Source organism: Diachasma alloeum, unplaced genomic scaffold, assembly GCF_001412515.2.
Source record: "Diachasma alloeum isolate Michigan unplaced genomic scaffold, Dall2.0 Dall_scaffold_00176, whole genome shotgun sequence".
In the NCBI taxonomy this organism is placed as follows: domain Eukaryota; kingdom Metazoa; phylum Arthropoda; class Insecta; order Hymenoptera; family Braconidae; genus Diachasma; species Diachasma alloeum.
The window spans coordinates 6,392,572-6,414,791 of NW_021680342.1; the positions used below are offsets into that span (position 1 = coordinate 6,392,572).

The window sequence follows — 22,220 nt, forward strand, 5'->3', positions numbered from 1 at the left end:
CAAGTTTTCGCGTGGCAAAAGTCCGAGGGAAACTGAGAGGTTCCTTGATTACTTTCTCGATTATGCTCATGGCAATTAGAGTCAATCCTGATGGGATAATTGGCGGTATCGCCGATAGTTTATCGAGTTAGTATCGGCGAGACGTTTATCAGGACACTTGAGCTGTTAAAGCTCTCCCGAAAATTGGAAACCCCGATATTTTTCTCTTTTTCTTACCTCCAATTAGTGTAAATGAAAGAGTTCCCTACATGTTTTTTTCATCAGGAATGAGTGAGCCGAGTTCGAGGGCTTTGATTCGAGCTTAGGTAACCCAGAAGTGAAAATTTCCACACGAATGAGTCGACCTGGTGACAATCCCGTTATGCAGGCATGTTTTCGGCAAATCCGAGGCTTAACAATCCCCTCCGATGATTATATCAACAGATGAATTGATTCCCACCCCTATAATTCGTTCCCAAATTTCCCAACTCTAGATAACAAAGTTCTATAACTAGTGGATCTATGACAATAGGTAGTGATGATTGAGCTAAAGTTGAATAGCTAGTTAACGCTTTTCGTTAACGACTCTCTCAAAATTTGGAGAAGAGAGTTTCACCCACATGATAAAATCAATGTTTTTTATTCAGAGTGGAATTATTTTCCTCTCGTCAAGATGATTTAATTGAAAGTTTTACTAAAAATAAATTATTAACATTATTTATCCATTCAAAAGATACTAAAAAAGTAATTCTATGCGAAAATACAGTTAGAATGACGCTAATTATTCGCGAATGCCGTAAAATCCTTGAAAAAATGTTGAAAAAAAAATTTCCAGATAATGGAAACCGAGTCAGAGAAAATGTCAACGAGTTGGCGATGACAAGTCTGATATTGGAGAACGCTGATTTGAATCGTTTGTTTCCAAAATGCCGGCCTAGAGCTGGTAATCCCCAGCAGTTGGGGACAACAGATACGCAGCATCAGTTGAATCAGCATCAGCCGCATGAACGTCGTAATAACGTGCAGAAACAGGAGTCAGCAACGTATACGTGCACGCTGTCGTCCTCCACGTCGTCGCCAGCAAGTATCACCACTGCTAGCGGTGGATTTCCAGCTGACGACATGATAGATCTGGAGCACGACACCACCGACAGGCAAGTTACAAAATCATTGCTCCAGCACTAGTGAATGATTGAGTTTAATTGAACGAAGGATTGCAGAACAATTGAAATGCTAAAATATTCAGATGTAATCGGAGGATGCAACTTGGGCAAGAGAAATGTGTGCTTATTTTTTTTCCAATTATTTGTCTCAGTTGATTCTGAAAGTTTGAGTTTTTCTACTTTCGTTCATCCAAGGCTTGTGTTTATGGACGCACGTTAATTTCCGCAAATTCCTCCACCCTCTGTTGGAAAATTGGAGCACCAACATCGATCCACATCTGCCCTAGCTTCCTCGTTCCCATTTTGCTGTGGAGAAGGAAAATATACACGAAGGAAAAAGAGGTTTCATTTGGAGCTCCTGTTGCATGGTGTTACCCTCGCTAAAGAAAAATATACATAGATTTTCAACCCGCAGGGAGATCCTGTTGACATCTAGACTGATATAATTGCTTTCTTTGATAAATCTAACTCTCCGAAGAGAGGACCTCCTTGCAATAATTACAATTGAATGAATTTTCATTTATTTATTTGATTTGTAACTACTCCTCAGTTTATTTTGAGTCTTTTAGTATAGTATACCAAGTTGCGTCCGTAGGTGTAGAAAGCGAGCGACGAGTCGAAGGAAAAAAACAGGTTCGCTGTCCCGTAGGACGGCTGGCGTGATGCCCGGTTTCGAGGGTCAGACGGGTCAGAATCAGCAGTTACAGGTCAATCAGCAAACTGTTACGTCTGCCAAGCAAACGTCTTCCAGTTCCTCGTCGTCAGCGTCTGGTAGGAGTGAGGATGCACAGAATTATGGAAGTATCGGGGGAAGTGATCATCAGGGACAGTCACAGCAGGATGATGACAGTGGACCGGAAGAGGGGCCCGTTTACATTCTCACGTCGGCCAAGGGCGACAGGAGTTACAAACTACGCGATTCTCGGTGAGAAAAATTGTTGAATTTTGTTAATCTCCTAGAGGAGTTGGGTAAAATAGACAGCAGATTTTCTCATGTTAATGATTCACTAGATTAGTTTATACTGTATTATTTTATTTTATTTCTTCCGCCTTTTCCGTCTTCAGGGGTAGATTAAGTTACTTCGAATATTGTTGTATGAATCTTCTTATATATTTTCATCACGCTGTGCGAAAAAGTAACGTTCCTTTTCCACACATTGTGATAAAAAATATCGTTCGATACTCGTGGGAAAAGTGTTTTTTGGCTCGTGGGATTATATCACTCGCCTTCGGCTCGTGCTATAAACCTCCCACGAGTCAAAAAACTCTTTTCGAAAATCAGAAATTGGAAACAGAAAATTTTTAAAAAGGAATAATCGGCCAGAAAATGGAAACAATTGAATTCTTTGTCTTTCGATAGAATAAATAAATTAATACATATCTATCAAAATATTCGCCCAGTGGCAGTGGTTATTCCACTATTTAATAGGCGAGAAATTGACAGAAAAATGTGTGCAAATAGCTGTGCACAAAACAGCGCTGCGAGGTAAAAATGAGGAATAAATCTCGTGTTAGAACAATTCTTGCATGCAAAACTGATCCATAATTTCAAGGTATCTTCCCCTCGTTTCCAAGAGGGATTTTTTTTTCTCGAGTTGAATACGAGAAATACATAAATTTCAAATTGAGAGTGAAGTGAGACTGAAACGGAAGTCGATTGCAGCGCAATCAAGCGGCTGAATAGACTCGAATTTTCCCCTTTCTCTCTCTAGTCCTGCCTGAATGAAGAGCGAGCGCAGCCATATCAACAATCTGTGATTTAATCTTAACCAAAATACGTCATTTTCGCTCCTTTTTGAACGTAAACATTACTTAAAAATTGAGTTTTACCACCAAAATTGGTGGTATTTGCTGGAAAACCTCAATATTTTGAAGGTTAGTCCCGGAATTATCGTTTATCACGATCATTAACAAGTGGTTGGCAAGTGGTTAAAAACAAAGCAAAAAGGAGATTGACAAAAAAACGAATGCCAACTCAAACGTACCGAGTCATTTGAATACTATATCCGTTGTGTCAGGATAATACTTTCAACCGGATACTTCTGTGATGAGATAATCAACGACTTTGTTCTGTGGTAATAGGATCATCGAAATTGCTGGTGGAAGGGAAGTATTTTCCCAGAGTAGAGGTAAAGTTGCTGCTAGGAAGCCTCGTTTTTTGACCTCATCAAAGTCCGTGCCTAATGATGATTCGCAGACAGATAATAAGTTGACTGTCAAGAAGAATAGTAAATCACCCAACAGGCAGAGTGTTTGGGAACTTAGAAGCAGGTAATGTCAATAGCAGTGTCACTGTTAAAAATGTTTATCATATTTTTTATCAAATCACAATTCGCTTGGAATTTCAGAAAATTGATTTGTCATTGAAAATTCTCAATTGGACGAAAAAATCAATGCCAACTTTTAATTAGGGGAGGTTGAAAAGGGGGGGGGGNGAGGCAGTTTTGGCCATGTTTTTTTTTTCAACTCATTTCAACAGTTTTATTTAAACATTGGGGATTTTAATTAAATCTTTATTTAACACTAGGTTACTGAGCCTTTTGCCATTATCTTATGTTTCAATTTTGAGAAAGCATTTGGGAAAATAGCCATTTTCAGAGAGTTTTTTTTGCAGAATGGAATTTAGATAAAATTATGAGAATCACTCCAACATTCTCAAGTCGTCTTGGCTTATTATTAGGGGAGGTTGGGGTAAAACGGACACTTTTGACTTTCTTTAAAATGTTAATGAGGGGTTGAAATGTTGATAAAATTTAATAATTTTTTTTTAATACAAAGAACAATTTTTTCCCTTTGTGACGAGCCCGAACTGAGCTCAATTGATCAATTTGTTTCTGAGTTATGAATAATTTTTAAAAAGTCTAGTGTCCGTTTTACCCCACCCTCTCCTACAGTTCGATTATTCATTAAAAGTTGATAAAAATCCAGAAAATTCATCGTAATTTGGAAATTGATATTTATGTTGATTTTCCATTGATTTTTTCAAAGGAATGTTAAATTCCACGTTTGTCCCTCTGAATGAAATTAAATGGAATTTTAATTTTCTCCTAACAGTCTGCAGTGACAATTTAGCATGAAAAGATCTCTTTCATTAACAGAAAATGTTGCGGTCAAATAATTAAAAACGCAGTGCCACGCATTCAATGCATTAAATATAATACAGTCAATTCAACTCATTGAATGTGTTTAATGGAATTTTTACATTCAATTCTCCCATTTCTCCGGAGCGCGATGTAAGAGATGAAAAGACCCCTTTCAAAACTAATGAAAATACGCCTGCAATTTAACAGTGTACGAATATTGAAAAAATTAATAGTGTATGAAGAGCACTTGCCCAGAGAAAACAAGTTTTTATGGATCTGCGCTATTCTACATTTCAATGAGTGAGAAATCCTAGAGCCAAGTGATTTTGTCACTAACGTCCAATGAAATAATACTAAATCATGGCAATTGTTACTCTGAATTTCAGTGACAAGAGTCTCTCTAAATTAAAGATACATTTCTAAAAATAAAGGATCAATTCGTAGAATTTACTATATATCCCTAAAAAATAAAATTATTCTCCGTGTCCATCAGACCATGAGTTGAAAGTGCACTGAGAGCACCGCATTAAATAAATCGCATTCTCTGTTACTTCCCGAATTTAATGCATAAACTTCAATGTACCCGATCTAATCTAATATTCACATTTCCTCGTACCCATAAATATCCCATGAATTTTAATTTAAAGGTGTGGCGAGGCACGAAGACAACGTTCAAATCGTGAAGTAACAGAGACAGTATTCTCATCCGAAGTGCATTCAGTACGACGTAACGCAACAAAATCCATTCTCGATTATGATTCACCAAAGGCTGCGCGAAGCAATCGTATTATAAACTATGACTCGGTTCTAAATAGTAATAATGTAGAGTACACTGTGCCGAAAAGTATTACCGATTTGGATTATGGCTTGCCCAAGAATTGTGTAGATTATCAGTCGAATCATACGACACCAGCCAGAAGTATGGCCATTGTCAGTGACGGTGAGGTCGTTGTATTCGACGATATCGACGACAATTGGCAGGGCTTGAGACTGGATTTGGGAACGACAAATACCCAGCAGGTTAACAATACCTGCTTGAATTCGGAGCAAGATGATGGTCGGAGGATTCCGTCGGAGCCCTTGGAATCCAGTGTTGGGAGCACTCCAAGTCCCACATCAACTTATCCTAGAAATACTTCAGACTTTTTTAAGGTAAGAGACGATCAAGATCGTTCTCCATCCTCTCGAGGACATTCGCAACTTCAAAGAGTTTTCTTTTTCCTCGAAAATAAGTTGAGACTAGTTTGTGAGCTCTCCGCAGCCCTGAAAAATGCAGACACCCAGTAATATTTCTCTACCCAGCTTGAAAAATTAGGAAACTCTCTGTGTCTCTCCACTCCCAAGAAATATTGAAATTTTCACAAAGTTTTCCGGCCATTTACTGAGATACTCTTCCCTCTTCTCATTCTTCTCATGTAAAATGGCTTCACTCCTCTTTTATTTACACCAGTAAACATCTGCACGATTCTAGACTTTACATAACTGTTGCAGCTGCCAGCAAATGCATACGACACTCGTTAGCACCCTCATTTAAATTCAAAAACATAGCCTTTAAACTTAATGTATGCAAAAATGAAACTCACTTGCATTATACTCCAGTTATATTCTCTAATATATCCACCCACTTTGCCAGGTAATAACACCAGCAAGTGACTGTGAAGCAAATTCACCATCACCAGAGCGTAATCACAAAGTTGCAAGAGTAATTGGTGAATTACCGATAGCCCAGTATTCCGGTAGTCCGCGTCGTTATGGTGTACGTGAAAATTCACGATTACCGAGTTTATTATCATCTCCATCAATGTACATGACACCTAGGCCAGGCTTTCCCCAGAGAATATTACCAACAACGCCAAATCAGAAGGACAAGGAGACTGATTATCTTTCAAATTCGAAAGAGGACACGACTGAAATATTAGTTGAAACTTCGAGTCCCCCGAATGAGATAAGTAGTACTCTAGTGGTATCGCCAACGGTAGAAGAGACACCACAACCTGAGCCACAATCGCAGACACCAGAGCCAGAAGAGGAGGAGGAGGAGGAGGAGGACTTCCTCAAGCCATCATTTCTCAGCTCTGACAATCTATCCAGTCTCGTAACACCTGGTGGCAGTACATTCGATTATCTCTACGAATTTTCGGAGACACGTAAAGTCCTGGAGGAATTCTTCAAGTGCCCACCACCCAACGAGGAGAAGGAAAACAATGGAGAGACATTCCCCTTCCAGGTAAATTCAATTAGAATCCCTGGAGTTGGTGGATTCCAGTCTTTAACTTCACTGATTGAGTTGTTGAGTTGTTAAATTTTTACGAAACTACATTATTACTCTTTTGTTCTCAAGGATCTGGACTATGAACTTCGACGACAGGGGGGAAGTTCTTATGTTGGACAACGTCTAGCCAGTGGATTACCGAGTACTGAGGAGGTTATGGTGCATGAATCACCCAAGAAGCAGCGATCTGATTATCCACAATCTGTAAGTTATCCTCCATTAGTCGAGAAACTTTCACAAAGAGACGAGTTTAAGCACCGGGATAATTGCGAATTGTTTTTCCCTTTCAGACAACAGAGCACGAGAACAATTTTTTAGACCTCTCAGTGGGTACAGGTAGCAGTGGAGACCTCGGTGAAACTGAAGTTGGCCTTCAAGTTGGCCATTCACGCAATTTTACCCTAAGCCCAGAGACAACAGACTGCGACAGCAATTGTGGGGATTTAGACAGTGAAATGTCCCTCATGATGATGGATAATGAATTATTACCAGCGAGTGGTCTGCTGGGCTCTGTTGGTGATCTCGGTAACAACTCGGATTCATTAAGAATATATACCAGTATGCCAGTACTCGAGGATGGCCTGTCGAGTGGACATGCCAGTGATACTGATAATAATAATCCCACTGTTATGCTTATGAAGAGACAGATCAATGAAATTGAGAAGGAAATTATTCAGAGAACGAGAAATGATATTATGGGGGGTGATATGGAGACTGGAAAGGACAGTAGTCTCAATGTTACGAAAGATATACTTCAGACACTTAAAGCAACGTCACCAGATTTATTTATAGCACAGAAAGAAAATTCTTACGAGACGAATGAACTCCATCTTGACGGTCTGGATCCATTAGGGACACCACCACCACCGGCACCACAGGGCAGGCAGACAATGAACCTTGAAATTGGGGGCGAAGTGGAGGCTGCCATCAAGGATATTAGAATGGCTCTGCAAAAGACCAAGACATTACCGGTTAAATCACCCTCGGAGGAACCACCTGAGCCCAATGTCTCGCCTATCTGGATTCCAAGGTAATGATTTTAAATCATGGGTTTTTTTATTTTCTTTTTTATGAGACTCGTTGAGTGGGATATGAAGTTACTTTTATTTCTCCTCTTTTTCACTGTTTCAATCATTGAGAATACCTTTGTTCCATCGATAGTTCTCCGGTGTTAACCCATTGAACATCTACTTTTGCACTTATTCCACTTGACTACGAGATTCAATCCTCAAATATCTAACTAAATTTTAGTATGTTGGATGGCAGGCGGAGGATGTGCACAGAGAGTAATAGTGAGGACTCTGAGGCTCGAAGAGGTGAGGATGAGAATGAGGTTGAGGTGGAGGAGGTTGTCGATGAGGAAGAGGCCGATACTGATCTCGAGACTGATAGACTCCTGGGGCAACAGAGAACTGATGATCAGGGATTTTACGATGACAAGGTATGTTGGATAAAAATAGAGGTGACAACTGATGACTCATTACTCTTTTCTGACTAAAGTTCTTTTGGTGATTGGGTGCACATACTTTCCCTCGTAACACGCACGTAGTTTCGTGCCAGTGAATTCGCTGTTTAACACGGAATTAATAATTTTTATGGTCATTTGATGTTGATGCAGGGGTGGCGGAAGCCTAAAACTAGGACAATGCTACCATCAATGAGTACGAAAGTCGTAACACCAAAGCAAACCCCACCAAAAACCTTGAGTGTAGCTCCATTAGAGGCTTTAACTCCACCTGAACCCCTACCCTCAACCTCATCCTCAATGTCTCCACCACCTATTGTAACGGTTATTCAATCGCCCTCGAATGAGCGTGACACAACATCACCCACGAAAATAACGACGAGTCCCCAGAAGACCCCGGTTAAAAATTCTCCCTCGCCCACCCAGAGCCTCAAGGAGTCCAGCGGAAAGGTGAAAAAGGTGCCCAGAACGTTTGCACTTTCCAATTTTCATTAGATTTTTTGTTCTTTCTACCTTCTCCATCGATGTTTATACGATTCTTTTTTCATTCCACTGGTAAATTATTTGTCAATTAGTTTAGTTTCGACTTCGGCTTATATTTTGGCATGTCTTAGTGAGGAACACGTACTGTCCAATCTCGGTGTAACTTATGAAAGGTGATTTTTTGGGAATCAGAATTTCATAGTGTAAGGGGAGACTACTGTGAGTTTTAAAAATCGTGGGTTATTGGAGTGAGACTTTTTATACGTTGAAGATCGATTATATAGATCTAAAAACGAATAATTAGTGCAAAAAAAAATTTTTTTATTGCTTTTTTGCCCGAAAACGCTTGAAATGCCAAAAACACCTCCAGTTTTTCAGCTACGAAGGATTTTTTTTCTCAAAATTTTCGGAAAAATATGTGGAATAACAATTACGAGCTGTTTTTTTTAATTCGTCTCTTACATGGCTAAATTTGCTTTTTTTGTATTTTTTTTACACAAATAGTGAATTTTTTTACATGAAAAAAAACAAAATCAGCTGTGTAGGAGTCGAATTCCAAAAAAATGGCTCGTAATTGTTGTTCCACACGTTTTTCCGAAAATTTTGAGAAAAAAAATCTTTTGTAGCTCAAAAATTAGAGGCCCTGAACTGTTTTTAGCATTTTAAGCGTTTTTGGGCAAACGAACAATAAAAAAAATTTTTTTTGCGCTAATTATTCGTTTTCATATCTATATAATCGATCTTCAACGTATTGGAAATTCCTCAAAATTTCAGGGGAACTGTAGTATGATAAAAATATCCAAGAAGTGTATCAGAAATTTCTTTTTGACAAAAGTCAAAATCATAAAAAATGTTACACTTTTTTTAGATAATTTTTTTCAGAATATCCTTTCGAACCACGTATTTCTCATTGAGACACATCGATTTACTTCACCATAATTCACTGCTTCGAGTCTGAATGGGCTCATGCAACTCAAATACCTCCAGAGAGTGATGATTACCTAACGTCCATTAAAACTAAAGACGAGTATTCTATTCTCTGTACTAATTCCACCCTTGATATCACATATCTGCTTAACAGTGCGGTGCACAATCCTCTGCATGAGACTCTGTTTCCTCTTCTACGAATAATTTTACAATATCTGCACGTGGCATAATTTTCATTCCTAAGAATTACCAACTGTAGCCGTTAGAAAACGAATAATGAAAAATTGTCAATGAATTTCATGTTTATTCCAGGACAAAGATGGGAAGAAAAAGAGTAGGAACAAAGAAGGTAATTTCTCAATTTCTATTTCAATGTCTCCAGAAATGCATGACGTTTCCCTATCGATCCAACTTCGATCCATAACACAAGCTAATTTTTTCCGTTTTTCATTCTCGAAAATAATGCCTACGCCTTTGGATGTTTTATCTGAATCGCCTCTAACAATTGGTGAGTATTTACTCAGACTTATAATTCTCTTTTAAACATTTAAACCTACAGGTTTACTCTGCCTTATAAAAATATCACATGTATACATTACCGTATGTGGATAGAGATATCTTTCTTAAACATCTACATCGATTTGTCCCAAAAAAAGGTGACCGATCTTCAAGACTCTGATGTTGACTGTGTGAAAAACTTTTATTCTCAAGAGTGGGAAGATTTTCCCCTCAATAACAACTATAATTCACCTCTAAAATTATCTGATTTGAGACAATTACTAGAGGTTCTTTTACCTCTTAGATTCATATTAAATAAAAAACTCATTGTTTACTCATTGTTTTTTTATATATTTTATTGTTGTTATGCCCTGACGTCTCACACCATTTTCCGATTTCCTCCGCAATATTCAAAGCAGAACAAAAAATTAAACAACTCGACTAATCACCCCTTTTTGAGTGTTAATGTAACTTTTAATACCGAATTCCTGGCTTTATTTAGAATTGTTCGGTGCGTCGATCACGAAAACCCAAGTCCATTCACACTTTTTAATTTCCTCACTTTTTAGCTTCCCGATAAGGGAAGGTATTAACTTTTATTTCAGACCGATTGGTGCGCGCGTTATTTTGTAACTTAAACATTTATTTCCTCTGAAACAAGATGGCCTATCGAAATTCTGCAAACGGATTCAGAATCATCGGAAAAACATCTCCCCAATGCTCTCTAGGGAAGGCAGACACCAATTTTTCCCTGTGTAATAACGTTCACTTATCCTCATTCCTGACGTCACAAATCACGCGTTGTAGAAGAAAAAAATCCCACTGACATGATACCACATTCATGCCTAAATTAATACAACTCGTTAAGCCGGAATGCGCTGAAAACTCGTCTCCCACTCGAGCAACGTAATTCCTGCTTTTATTTGGCTTCTAACTCGATGAATTGATTACAATAGCTCTTTCGCTGTGTTATGTCAACAGTCTCAATAGCCGTGAAGCGACGAATTGACAATTTTATCAACTCATCATAAAGCGATTAGTTTCGACACAGATATGAAAGTTGAGATAGTTAATAAATAGTATCTTCCACATACCATCGATAAGCCGAATTTTCCATTCAATGTGTTTCTCGAGTCTATTGGAAGCATTTCGTAATGAATGACGTGGAGTGTCCCATTGCTATTCAAGATTCGGAAAGCGCGATTAAACTCTTTCGCGCATCCACTGACTACGTTATAACATTTGGAACACTTATTAAAAATGTCAGTGAGATTGAGAGTAAAACACGTGTGTCCGTGCCACTTGCAGGACTCCTGGATGATCCGTCAGTGCTGATCGAGGGTGTTCTCTTTCGTGCGAGGTACCTCGGGTCAACGCAACTCGTCTGCGAAGGACAGCCCACCAAATCCACCAGGATGTGCCAGGCAGAGGAGGCTGTCTCCAGGATAAAGGTATGACCCTGAACATCAACTTTATGACAGAATAATGTATTCAATCTCGATGGGGAAAATGTATAATCATTTTTAATCATTTCTAATGACTCTCAGTGGGATATCTGTAGTTGATATGAATCAAGAGGCAAAATTCACAGTCGATGGATAAAAATGTAGTTTGTATCTCCGTATTATTAATTTTATGTTCATTTCATGGATAACACATTCAGTCAGGATAAACTCGCTGAATATTAAACAATTATTGATGTACATATTATGAATATTATTTTTGTTTTCGCGAATGATTATTTACAATGGGGTGAAATTGGTATTGCGGGAGAGAGCATAAACCGTGGCATGCTACGAATGCTTCTATAACTATTTACATATTTATGTTTTAATCATGATGAAGTATTTACTAGTTTGAGATTATAGAGGTTTGTTGATGGAAGATCATATGAAGTGAATAATGTTTTCGAAAATGAATCTCATCGATATTTATTTTTACTGTAGCAATTATAAAGTTCTTCGGTGGGGGGAGGGCATTGCGCCCAGATGGGAAGAACTTTTTAATTGAAATTAAAGTGATTTGGACAGTGTTTAGAGGAGATGCATCATCTCAGTGTTATAGTTCATTAATTGAAAGCTCCTTGATAATTTTTCTTAGATTAAGATTGACTCGATTAGTTTCGTTAATTAGTGCATTAGCTGAAGTTTATGAACAATGAGACAATGCGGAGCCACGCTGAGTGAATAATTAACAGATTTGAAGTCTAAATCGCTGGCTCATTTGTGACTATTATGGAGTTATTTCGTCAACGGATATATGATAATTAATTGTGCGATGGCCGTTATGCAAAAAGGCCTGAATGTTTCAGTGTAGCGACCCCCTTCCTCACATCACGAAAAAAAATATATATTAAAAACACCACCCGACCACCGAACACTGTCATCTTCTCAGTGTAACTTTGTTATTTAATCATTTTAATGTCATTTGAGTTATGTGTCTGTTGGATGTTTCGCTCGTTTGACTTGATAACTGTTAATTGCTGTTGAAAAATCGTCTGCTTGTCAGTTTATAAGTTGGGCTTCTTCTCGTAGTTTATTTGACATCATTGAAAGTTACCACCAAGCATTCGAATACGCACACATACACTTTTTTTGTGACTTTGTTATTTTGAATTTGAGAGAAATTAGATAGGCATGAGAGACAGAAGCCAAGTCTGAATGTTGACATTGATTTTTTATCTTGCTTTGGATGATGCAGTAAATTTGAAAAGTGATTGATAGCTTTTGTGCAACAGCATTATCGTTGAATTTCGGATTTCAATTTGATTTGCATTATGCCAGGAGCTGTTTAATATTAATCATCAAATATTGTTTGAGAAAACCACAATTTTCAAATGTAATGCGAACGTGGAGTAACGGAAATAATTGCGAGGAAAAAAAATCTCATTCAACTTATTTTTAAAATCATAACGATGAATGTGAGCTAAACAAATTGAGAACTTTTTTGCTCCCTTTTCTTCTTTTAACTTCTGACTAAAATCAATAATTGGAAAAGTTTCGATTGTGAGAATATAACGTCCAAGCTTGCACTCTGCCCTCCCCGTACCCCGTACCATGAAAGTTTGTAAATCTCGAAATGTGTGTCACCTCCCTGAAAAAAAAACCCAGTTGTCCGTGAATGTGTCTTTGATTGCTTCTCGTTGAGCTCCAGTGGCAATCAAAGACTTTTTTTCATCCCCTTTGAATAACGTTTGGAAATTAAATCAGGAAATCTGAGTAACAATGGCAGCTTGCTTGAATTTATTTCCCTCATCCAGTAGTTGAGTCCGAAAAGAATTCGGAATGAATAATTTATAAATTCACTTCATGAAAGAGTGACTCAGATTCCCAAAGTAAATGAAAAATCCATGGGAAATGATGACAAGAGCATTAGCTAATTGGCTCCCTTTGGTGGTTTGCTATTGGCATTGTTGACAACTAGCCGAGCCTTTCTGTTTGTTTGTTCTGTTTGGCCCTTCGCGTGATATCAACGACCCATACATCAACAATTGACGATTGACAATAACCGATGAAGGATGAGCCAGTTCAAATGCAGTCAACTCTATTAAACTATGGTCCAGGCCAGCATGGCTATGGACGCTGCAGTGTTGCATCACAAGGAAGCATTGAAGATGAAGATTGTGACTCGAGTGAGGAGCTCATAGGAAGTGTCGCCGGTGGGGTACAGCCAGAACAACAACATACGTTGGACAACCAAAAGGAGAGAAATAAACTGGCTGTCCCAATCGGCGGCCAACAGCTTGGTCCTACCACCGTTTTCAGGCTACATTTTCTCGGTTCGGTCGAGGTGGAAGAGGAAGGGGGAAGAAAACGGCGTAAACGCCTTAAGAAGCACATGGTCGAGGAGGCTGTCACTAAAATCAAGGTCCGCCCCTCACTCCCCTTTTAAAAACAAAAAAAAAATCAGAATGTTTGAGAGAATTGATGAATTTTTTCAAAGACAGGAAAATTTTTCAATTACCTTCCAATAATTGATATTTATTTTACACTGTCGTGGCTTCGAGTCTCGTCTTTTTCTCTCCTTCTCCCCCCCCCCCCAACTGCTTGTTTGAATCGTTATTCTTTGGTTTTAGCATGCATTTCAATTATTCTATCGATGATTTATCGTTTTATGCCCATTTCGTTATGTTTTATTATGCTGCAAACCGAATTCAATCGCTATACAATGACCCCTGTGCTGATTTTACATTGATATATTTAGAGTTATCTGATTATTTACCCCGGTTTGATGATGAATTTTTATGACTGCACCCTCGTTACGCTTTGGTGTTGTAACTGAATGCTGTTCCATAATTAATTCGATTGACCAAAGGTTTCTGCATTACGGATTATTATGAATTTATGATAGAGCTGCTTCAGTCAAGCCGCCACGTGAATTGTTGAGTTGTTACATATATTTTTTCCAACACCGACAAACATCGAGGATCTGTATACACCGATAGAAAACGGTTTGCAGCGCGGAGAAAAAATTATACTCGTTTAATGGAATTACGAACGAAGATTGACCAATTGGAGGTACAAATGACCATTTCAAAAATTATGAAAAAAATGATCATAATTTTTCCTCGACGATCATCAGTCACCACCACGCACTATTCATAAGTTTAGTTACGTTAATTATCATTTAGTTGATTAATTTACGAATGATTTCACCATTAACTCATAATTCCTCTGATCTGATAAGTTAACTAGTTGATAAAAAGGTACATCTAATAAACTCATTGAAGCTCCGTACTAACTCATAACTCGCTTACATGCTGCTTCTATTGATTTAGGCATTGGTGAGTAAATTGATTAACTTTATCGCGTGCCCTGTGGCGTGAAAAAAAATGAATTTTCTTGACGGAAAATAAAATTGCAGGCACCAGACGGTGAGACCCAGCCCAGCACCGAGGTGGATCTCTTCATATCAACTGAAAAAATTATGGTCCTGAACACCGATCTCAAGGAAATTATGATGGACCATGCATTGAGAACAATATCATACATAGCTGATATAGGTGATCTCGTTGTTCTCATGGCGCGCAGACGATTTGTCCCCCATGAAATGGAAGAAGCACCCAAGATAAATCGAACACCAAAGATGATATGCCATGTATTTGAGAGTGAAGAGGCACAGTTTATTGCGCAGAGCATTGGCCAGGCATTTCAAGTAGCCTATATGGAGTTTCTCAAAGCCAACGGAATAGAGGATCACAGTTTTGTGAAGGAAATGGACTACCAGGAGGTGCTCAACTCGCAGGAGATATTTGGCGATGAGCTGCAGATGTTCGCCAAGAAGGAGATGCAGAAGGAAGTTGTGGTGCCCAAAGCCAAGGGAGAAATACTGGGAGTTGTCATTGTCGAGTCTGGCTGGGGTTCAATGCTACCAACAGTTGTTATCGCCAATTTGGCACCTGCTGGAGCTGCTGCACGATGCGGACAATTGAACATTGGTGATCAGATAATAGCTATTAATGGTGTATCACTGGTTGGCCTTCCACTGTCCACGTGTCAAACTTATATCAAAAACTCTAAGAATCAGACAGTTGTTAAACTCACTGTTGTACCGTGTGCACCAGTGGTTGAGGTCAAAATAAAGAGGCCCGACACCAAGTATCAGCTTGGTTTTAGTGTACAGAATGGTGTTATATGTAGTTTGTTGAGGGGAGGAATTGCTGAGAGGGGTGGTGTACGAGTTGGTCATAGGATTATCGAGATCAACAATCAGAGTGTCGTGGCGGTGCCCCATGAGAAGATTGTTAATCTTTTGGCTACGTCAGTTGGCGAGGTGAGAAATCGATAATTTCGGTCATTATGGAGGGGAAGGGATTATTACGAGGGCTTCACTTCAAGTTTTAAGTGAAAATTTTGCGAATGTTTTGGAGAAAATAATTTGCACGAAATTAAAATGAAAATTTCAACCCCATTTCAATGTGATGATTCATAATATTTTGGTGATATTCTGATTTCAGATCCTCATGAAGACAATGCCCACGTCAATGTTCAGGTTACTGACAGGACAAGAATCCCCAGTGTACATATAAAACAAAGAAAAGGAGGAAAAATAGAATAAAAACCAAAACAAACGTGTTAACGGAGTAAATAGTCAGTAACCGGGCGATTTAAACGTAGTGAACAGACAATACAATCCGCCATCCACTACTATATCCACTCCTCTCCCCAAGGAAGAAAGGTTTGTTCCAAATGATAGATATTCGCGTGATCCTAAGACCCTAAAACGTACGAAATAATACAAAAAGAGATGACGATGAAATGACGTTAACTAAGTATTTAATCTGAAGCATAATTTATATAATGATTATCATAGAAAAAGTCTATCTATAAATATATAAATATGAAATATAAATAAAATATAAATACATTTTATCAGGACGTAAATGGGATTTTCTATGGCAGTTTTTTGGAATATCTGGAGAATGAACATTTTTTGTGTTGGATCGATAGGCTTGTGACGCTAGTTTTTAAATGTAAATTAGGGTTAATGCTCAGTTTGGCTCAATTCATCAATTAAGAAAGAATGCTTTGCAAAGATATTTATTATTAAACTGCAAAGGAGAGTCCGATTGAAAGATTTGAAACACTAAAACTGCTGTAGGAATTCACATTGATGGATAAAAAATCAATACGCCAAGGAAGATGATAGATAAATTCAATGCACACTATTATAAATAGCACAAAAAAGCTCATTTCAAGTTCTTGAGCAGGGCTAAAAGATAATATAACAAATGAAATCTTGTATATTACGTATTTAATGACAAATTATGTAGTCCAAGTATTTCTAAACAAAATGACTCTATTCCCAGTCCTCGAAAACTCGATAAAAAAAACAAGATGAATCTATACATTCCTTTACCTTCTACATAAGCTAAGAAAGTTTGCTTGAAGATAAAAAGGAGAAAATTGTGGTGCCCAAGTCTGTTGATTTTTACTGAAAAAACAGATGAATTCGTATTAAAAGACATATTGTGTATCTAATATGTAATTTTGAATTTGTATGCCTCATGACAAATAACGTGATATTTAGAGGAGCATGCCATAAATGATGATAAACCACAAGAATATTAAGACGAAGACGTACATCTCTATCCTACGAATGTGTTCTTTCCTTCTCTTCATTTTATTGCCATTGAGCTTCCATTTCACTCGAAAGCTCGTAACATTTAATCATCACGGAATACTTATCAACTGTAGGGAGAGTCATAAATTGGCAAAATGCATTTTTTTTTCTTTGCATCTGATTAGTACTCGACAGACTGAAATATCGAGCAGAGTCATTCAAATTGGATTCGATGGGATAATAGTATTCCTCTGCGTCTGGTGGTGCTCATTTCGATAAATAACGCTCATGTAGAATGAAATCGATCATGGAATTTGAAAAGGGAATATCAAATCTTCATTTCAACAAATTATTCTCAGCAAATATAGCAAGGATTGTTGGTTGAGAGGAATAATGGGGGGAATAATGTAGCCATTTTTAATTCATATCCTCGATGAGAATTGGAATAGATCAGATTATGTAATATGGGATCAAACAAGATGTTATGTAGGTGGGTGGCTAACAAGTTCAAAAAACTTATCTAGTCATTAAAGCGTAAGAGAAAAGTATATTATAGTTTTCAGTTTAAAGTAAGAGATGAGGGGAAATGGAAAAATGAGAATACTCGACTGCTTTAGCCACCCCGACTGAACTTCTGAGAATGATTTATGAGCTTTTGTTGTTAACATTGAATCCACGATGCCATGAGAGGGAGTAGAAATGATAAATGATGATGCTTCGCTGTATTATTGAGTGCATCGAGACCTGCTTGAACAATTAAACCTTAGCCGATCTATGATATTCACTCTCCTCAATGTCACGATATTATGATTTCATCGCTTAAATCATCCTCTCGAATCCCTAAAATTGTGAGAGCCAAGTCACTATCATCCTATTTTCGTCTTCAATGTCAGAAAAATTAAACATGTAGATAACGAGTACCTTCTCTTTTTCAATTTGTTTCGGAATAATTCTTCTCTTTTTTGAAATAATGATTAAGATGAGAAAATAATAATGAAGCGAATATATATGTCTAGAAGAAAGAGTAAATCATTTTTTTACGACAGCATGTTGATATGGTGGCGGATGAATATCGGAGTTCTGAGCCAATGGTCTGCCCTGATATTCATCACTCCATCTTAGGAGAAGAAAAATAAATAAATAATTGTCGGCTGTTAATAATTGCTAGGGACAGAGATTAAGACATGGGGGATGTAATATGGAAGAAATAACTGACAAGAAACTGAACTTGTATTGTATTTGAACTAATTATATGTAAAATGTGTTTAGAGGCAACATGTTTTGTTGAAATTTTTCTTTTTCCAAAAAGCTAATGGGAATTGCGAGTAAAGGATGTCTGGCGGTGACTCGAGGAGTGACTTGAAATAAATTGAACGTTATAAATAATTGAAAGGGACAAAAGACGATATAAATTAAGAAATTAATCCTATTATGATGCTAGAGCTTGCGCGCTGTAGCTTGGGAGTCGTGAAGAGGCACGCTGAAAAAAAAGTGAAATATAATTGACAAAAAAAATATATTTAAAAAAATCATCACGACTATCTTTATCAATGTTTGTGAGTGGTATATAATGTAAGTTAAATTATCAGTGAGCTATTGAATGTGTATATGGTAATAACTATTATACTAGTCCACACAAAGATAACAATAAACTGTAATTTTGAATTCAAAAAATCCCACTTTTTTCTTCAGTCAACGGTATTTTTTATTTTTTTCCTCGTTTTGTTGATATTAGATTGAGTAAACGGAAGGATCATCCATCTGAGATGGTTCGTACGGTATTTGCGAAGGAAAAGCCACCATAATTTACTCTAATACAAATTTATCTAGTACAAATGACATTTATTTTTTTTTATAGTTTTTCAATTTTTTTCATATCTGTATAAATACAACGTCGTGTCGGGCGTTTTCATAAGTGCTAGTCTCAAAAAAAACCTCATCCTTTGAATTACAATCCATTGCGGTAACTATCGAATTGATACTTCACCATCGATCTGAGATATTTGAACTTTACTTTTAAAATAATAATTAAAAAATATATATATCTATCAAAAGCTGCTAGGCTATATTTATCATCTATGTACAATCCAAAGAGTAAATGAAGATGAATTGAGTGTTGGGCTTTGGAGGGCAAATCCCAATTGAACTGAAGGAAAATCAATGAGAAGAATAAAAAGGAAATTAAACAGACAGTCACATTAGTATTGAATTCCGCTTTTGTTTTTTTTTCTTTGTAATTTTTTGGGTACATTGATAAGCACATTTGAATGTTTTCTGTTTCACTTAATATCCTTAATACTGTACACCACATGGAATCAGTTTCCAATGGACCAAATGCGTTGAGTTATGACAATAATCCGAAATTTTGTTCGTACGATGTTTCAGTTATTCGTGGGGCGAAATAGACACCTCATTGCACAGCACATTAGGGTCAATTCGCTCATCACCACCTGATTAATTATCTACATTTTTCAGAATTCAATGGGAGAGAACAAAATTGAACGAAATTATTTCAGTTAAATTCTCCGAATTACCTTCGTCTCATAAATCTAAATTCATTCCATGAAATCACTTCGAGTCAACTGCACGTGTCTTCGATAGACACGTATTTTCAATGGAACTAGGTAAATAAATTCAATGAATTTTCACTCTTAAATTTTATCCACAAGATAATCAGCAGTCTCATTACCAAGACTATGATTTTACTGAACAGATTAATTTTTTTAGCATTTATCTTCCATTTTTAAACGGTGCGAAATATTTTTAAACTCCCAGGCACACGTAAAAAATACAGACCCAAATATTATCAATTTTTGTTTTTTTTCTCTTTAAATTCTTTACAAAAAACGGTGTTTCATTATTATTCTTGTTATTTTTATTATTTGCATAGCAAAATTGTGGACACGGGTGTACGAAACGTCGCCAGTGTGCCAGGAGGATTATAATTCGAAGTGTCTGAGTGGACTGGGCAACGCATTAGCTGACTTATGAAACTCGGCTGAGATCAGTTGTCCATAGCGTATCTGCGAGTCCATTCTTTGGCATTACGTATCGCCTCGCTCTCATTGACTTTCCATAATTCAGCGACATCGTTCGCCAATGGATCGTCCGGATTTGGGGCACTCAGGAGTGCCTGTATTGATAGCAATACCGTTCTTATTTGAAGTGCTGGACTCCATTTATCTTTAAGAATGTCCAGACAGATTCTTCCGAGTCTAAACATTGAATAATATTTATGCATCAGCAAGGTGAAAGGAAAATGGAGTAAGTCTCCTGTGAAGAGGTAAAATGGTTTGAGAATACCGAGATGTTTTGGCCATTTTTTTTTCAACCCATTTCAACAGGTTTATTTAAACATTGGGGATTTTAATTAAGTGTTTATTTAACACTAGGTTACTGAGCCTTTTGCCATTATCTTGTTTCAATTTTGAGAAAACATTTGGGAAAATAGCCATTTTCAGAGAGTTTCTCTTTGCGGAATGGAATTTAAATAAAACTATGAGAATCACTCCAACATTCTCAAGTCGTCTTGGCTTATATTATTAGGGGAGGTTGGGGTAAAACGGACACTTTTGACTTTTTTTAAAATGTTAATGAGGGGATGAAATGTTGATGAATTTCAATACACAGAACAACTATTTCCCTTTGAGACGAGCCTAAATTGAGCTCAATTGATAAATTTGTTTCTGAGTTATGAATAATTAAAAAAAAGTCTAGTCTGTCCATTTTACCCCACCCTCCCCTACGTCTCAGAGAATATTTGTGAATTTAATAGGAAATGCTGATTTTTGTAAAAGTCTTTTTCGAAGTTCTCGTTCTTTCCTCCAAAAATGTCTTGAGAATAATTTAGCTTTCTTTCAGTTGACGAGATATCCCGCAGATACTGATGATGAAGTGTAAATTATTCAAGCCGTTTTCCCCCTCCGTTAATTAATTAACAAGGCAATGCAGCAGTGAAGTGTCAAAAGCCAGCTCGAAAATAGAATTAACTCAAACCATTCGACAACTTCATCACTGAGACCAAAATCACAGATGGAATTACAAATGAAGAGTCATCTCTTCTCCATGTACATGAATTACCTGTCAATATTAGGATGATAGATCTTGGTGATAAATCTAACTTTTGGTGCTGACATTGGATAATCTTCAGGTAGGAACAATTCGAGCTTAAACAATCCACCCTCGAATGGCGAGTCCTCGGGTCCAGTCACAATAACGTGAAAATATCTAGCATTCGTGTCATCTGGCACAGCACTGATACCAGGTACAGGCTCTTGCATCAGTCTCTGTGTTTCTTTGATAATCCGCCTTGGCAACGCAGCCATTATTTCATTGAATATTCTACAAAACGAAATGGCCCAGATGAATTCACCAAAAACCATTCAGCAAGCGTAGAAAACCCAATTACACTGCAAATGTTTCAACTGATTGCTGCAGTATGCGAATAATCCCAACCCGAAAACTTAACCACTATCCTGACGGCCACTTCGCCGTTCATTCAACCACTGACATTGACAGGCCGAGCAGAACAAAGAGAAAAAAAAAATGGGGCAAAAAACGTGAGCAACCGATGAAAAAAAAGTGAAAATTCAACTCGAGAAAAATAAATCATCCAAGGAACAATGAAGTGGGGGCATGACCTTACCAGGAAAGAAGGAGAAAAATAAGCTCTAATTTCTCGTACGTGTTTTTTAAAAATTAAATCAATCAATAAAAACTTATGCCCTCGTGAAGCCCCCGAATGCCCAACATACCATCACACTTCGAAAAAAAACAGCGAAACAACATTATTTGTCGTATTTCTCCAATCTTTGACAAACAAAGAGGAAAAAAAAAGACTATTACTGGGATGATCGAGAACGCCGAACAGTTGTGCACCCAAAAGTCCCTCGTTCGTAGCCGGGAAAATAATTAGTTGAAGAAAATTTTGTGCAATTCAATTGCAGTTACCACACAAGTGTTGATGATTAAAATTATAAAGTGGTTAAATGCTGTACGTACGTGTCTATATAACCGACAAATAAATGCCCCGCGTCGAGGGAACCCGGGTAACGTCTTGGCACGGCACTATCGCGTACTCCGAGAGTATTGTGTCGTTGCTCGTCTTCCCTCTCACTTCTAGAAACCTCCAAGTCGACGGTTTTCAGGGCTCTGATGCGTCCCCAACGAACGATTGATTACCACAAATAAAAATAAATAATTCTTCAACCACGATGTTGCGGCCACTGGGACTACCTCGAGACCCAGAAAATGCAATTGATTTTTCTCTCTGTAGGGCAGCCTTACAG

At 37.6% G+C, this 22,220-nt stretch overlaps 2 protein-coding genes across 8 annotated transcripts; one reads left to right on the top strand and one right to left on the bottom strand.

Moving 5' to 3' along the window:
• The first annotated feature begins 1,730 nt into the window (after positions 1-1,730).
• On the top strand, positions 1,731-18,619 carry LOC107048400. Of its 7 annotated transcripts, none has more exons than XM_015271553.2 (14): positions 1,731-2,067; positions 3,225-3,413; positions 4,873-5,377; positions 5,859-6,452; positions 6,567-6,701; positions 6,788-7,527; positions 7,749-7,938; positions 8,116-8,421; positions 9,685-9,721; positions 11,179-11,321; positions 13,387-13,737; positions 14,648-14,653; positions 14,734-15,642; positions 15,827-18,619. In XM_015271553.2, the coding sequence occupies exons 1-14, from the start codon at positions 1,805-1,807 to the stop codon at positions 15,896-15,898; spliced, it is 4,440 nt and encodes a 1,479-aa protein (XP_015127039.1). In that variant the 5' UTR covers positions 1,731-1,804; the 3' UTR covers positions 15,899-18,619. The 7 variants fall into 7 exon arrangements, with proteins under 7 accessions (XP_015127039.1, XP_015127055.1, XP_015127048.1 ...); XM_015271569.2 differs by having other exon boundaries at positions 11,200-11,321; XM_015271562.2 differs by having other exon boundaries at positions 7,764-7,938.
• A 134-nt stretch (positions 18,620-18,753) lies between these two features.
• On the bottom strand, positions 18,754-22,098 carry LOC107048444 (ubiquitin-conjugating enzyme E2 N). The gene is made up of 3 exons (XM_015271612.2): positions 21,934-22,098; positions 21,013-21,273; positions 18,754-20,147 (listed from the first exon to the last, which is right to left on the bottom strand). The coding sequence occupies exons 2-3, from the start codon at positions 21,255-21,257 to the stop codon at positions 19,937-19,939; spliced, it is 456 nt and encodes a 151-aa protein (XP_015127098.1). The 5' UTR covers positions 21,258-21,273; positions 21,934-22,098; the 3' UTR covers positions 18,754-19,936.
• Between the last annotated feature and the right edge of the window lie 122 nt (positions 22,099-22,220).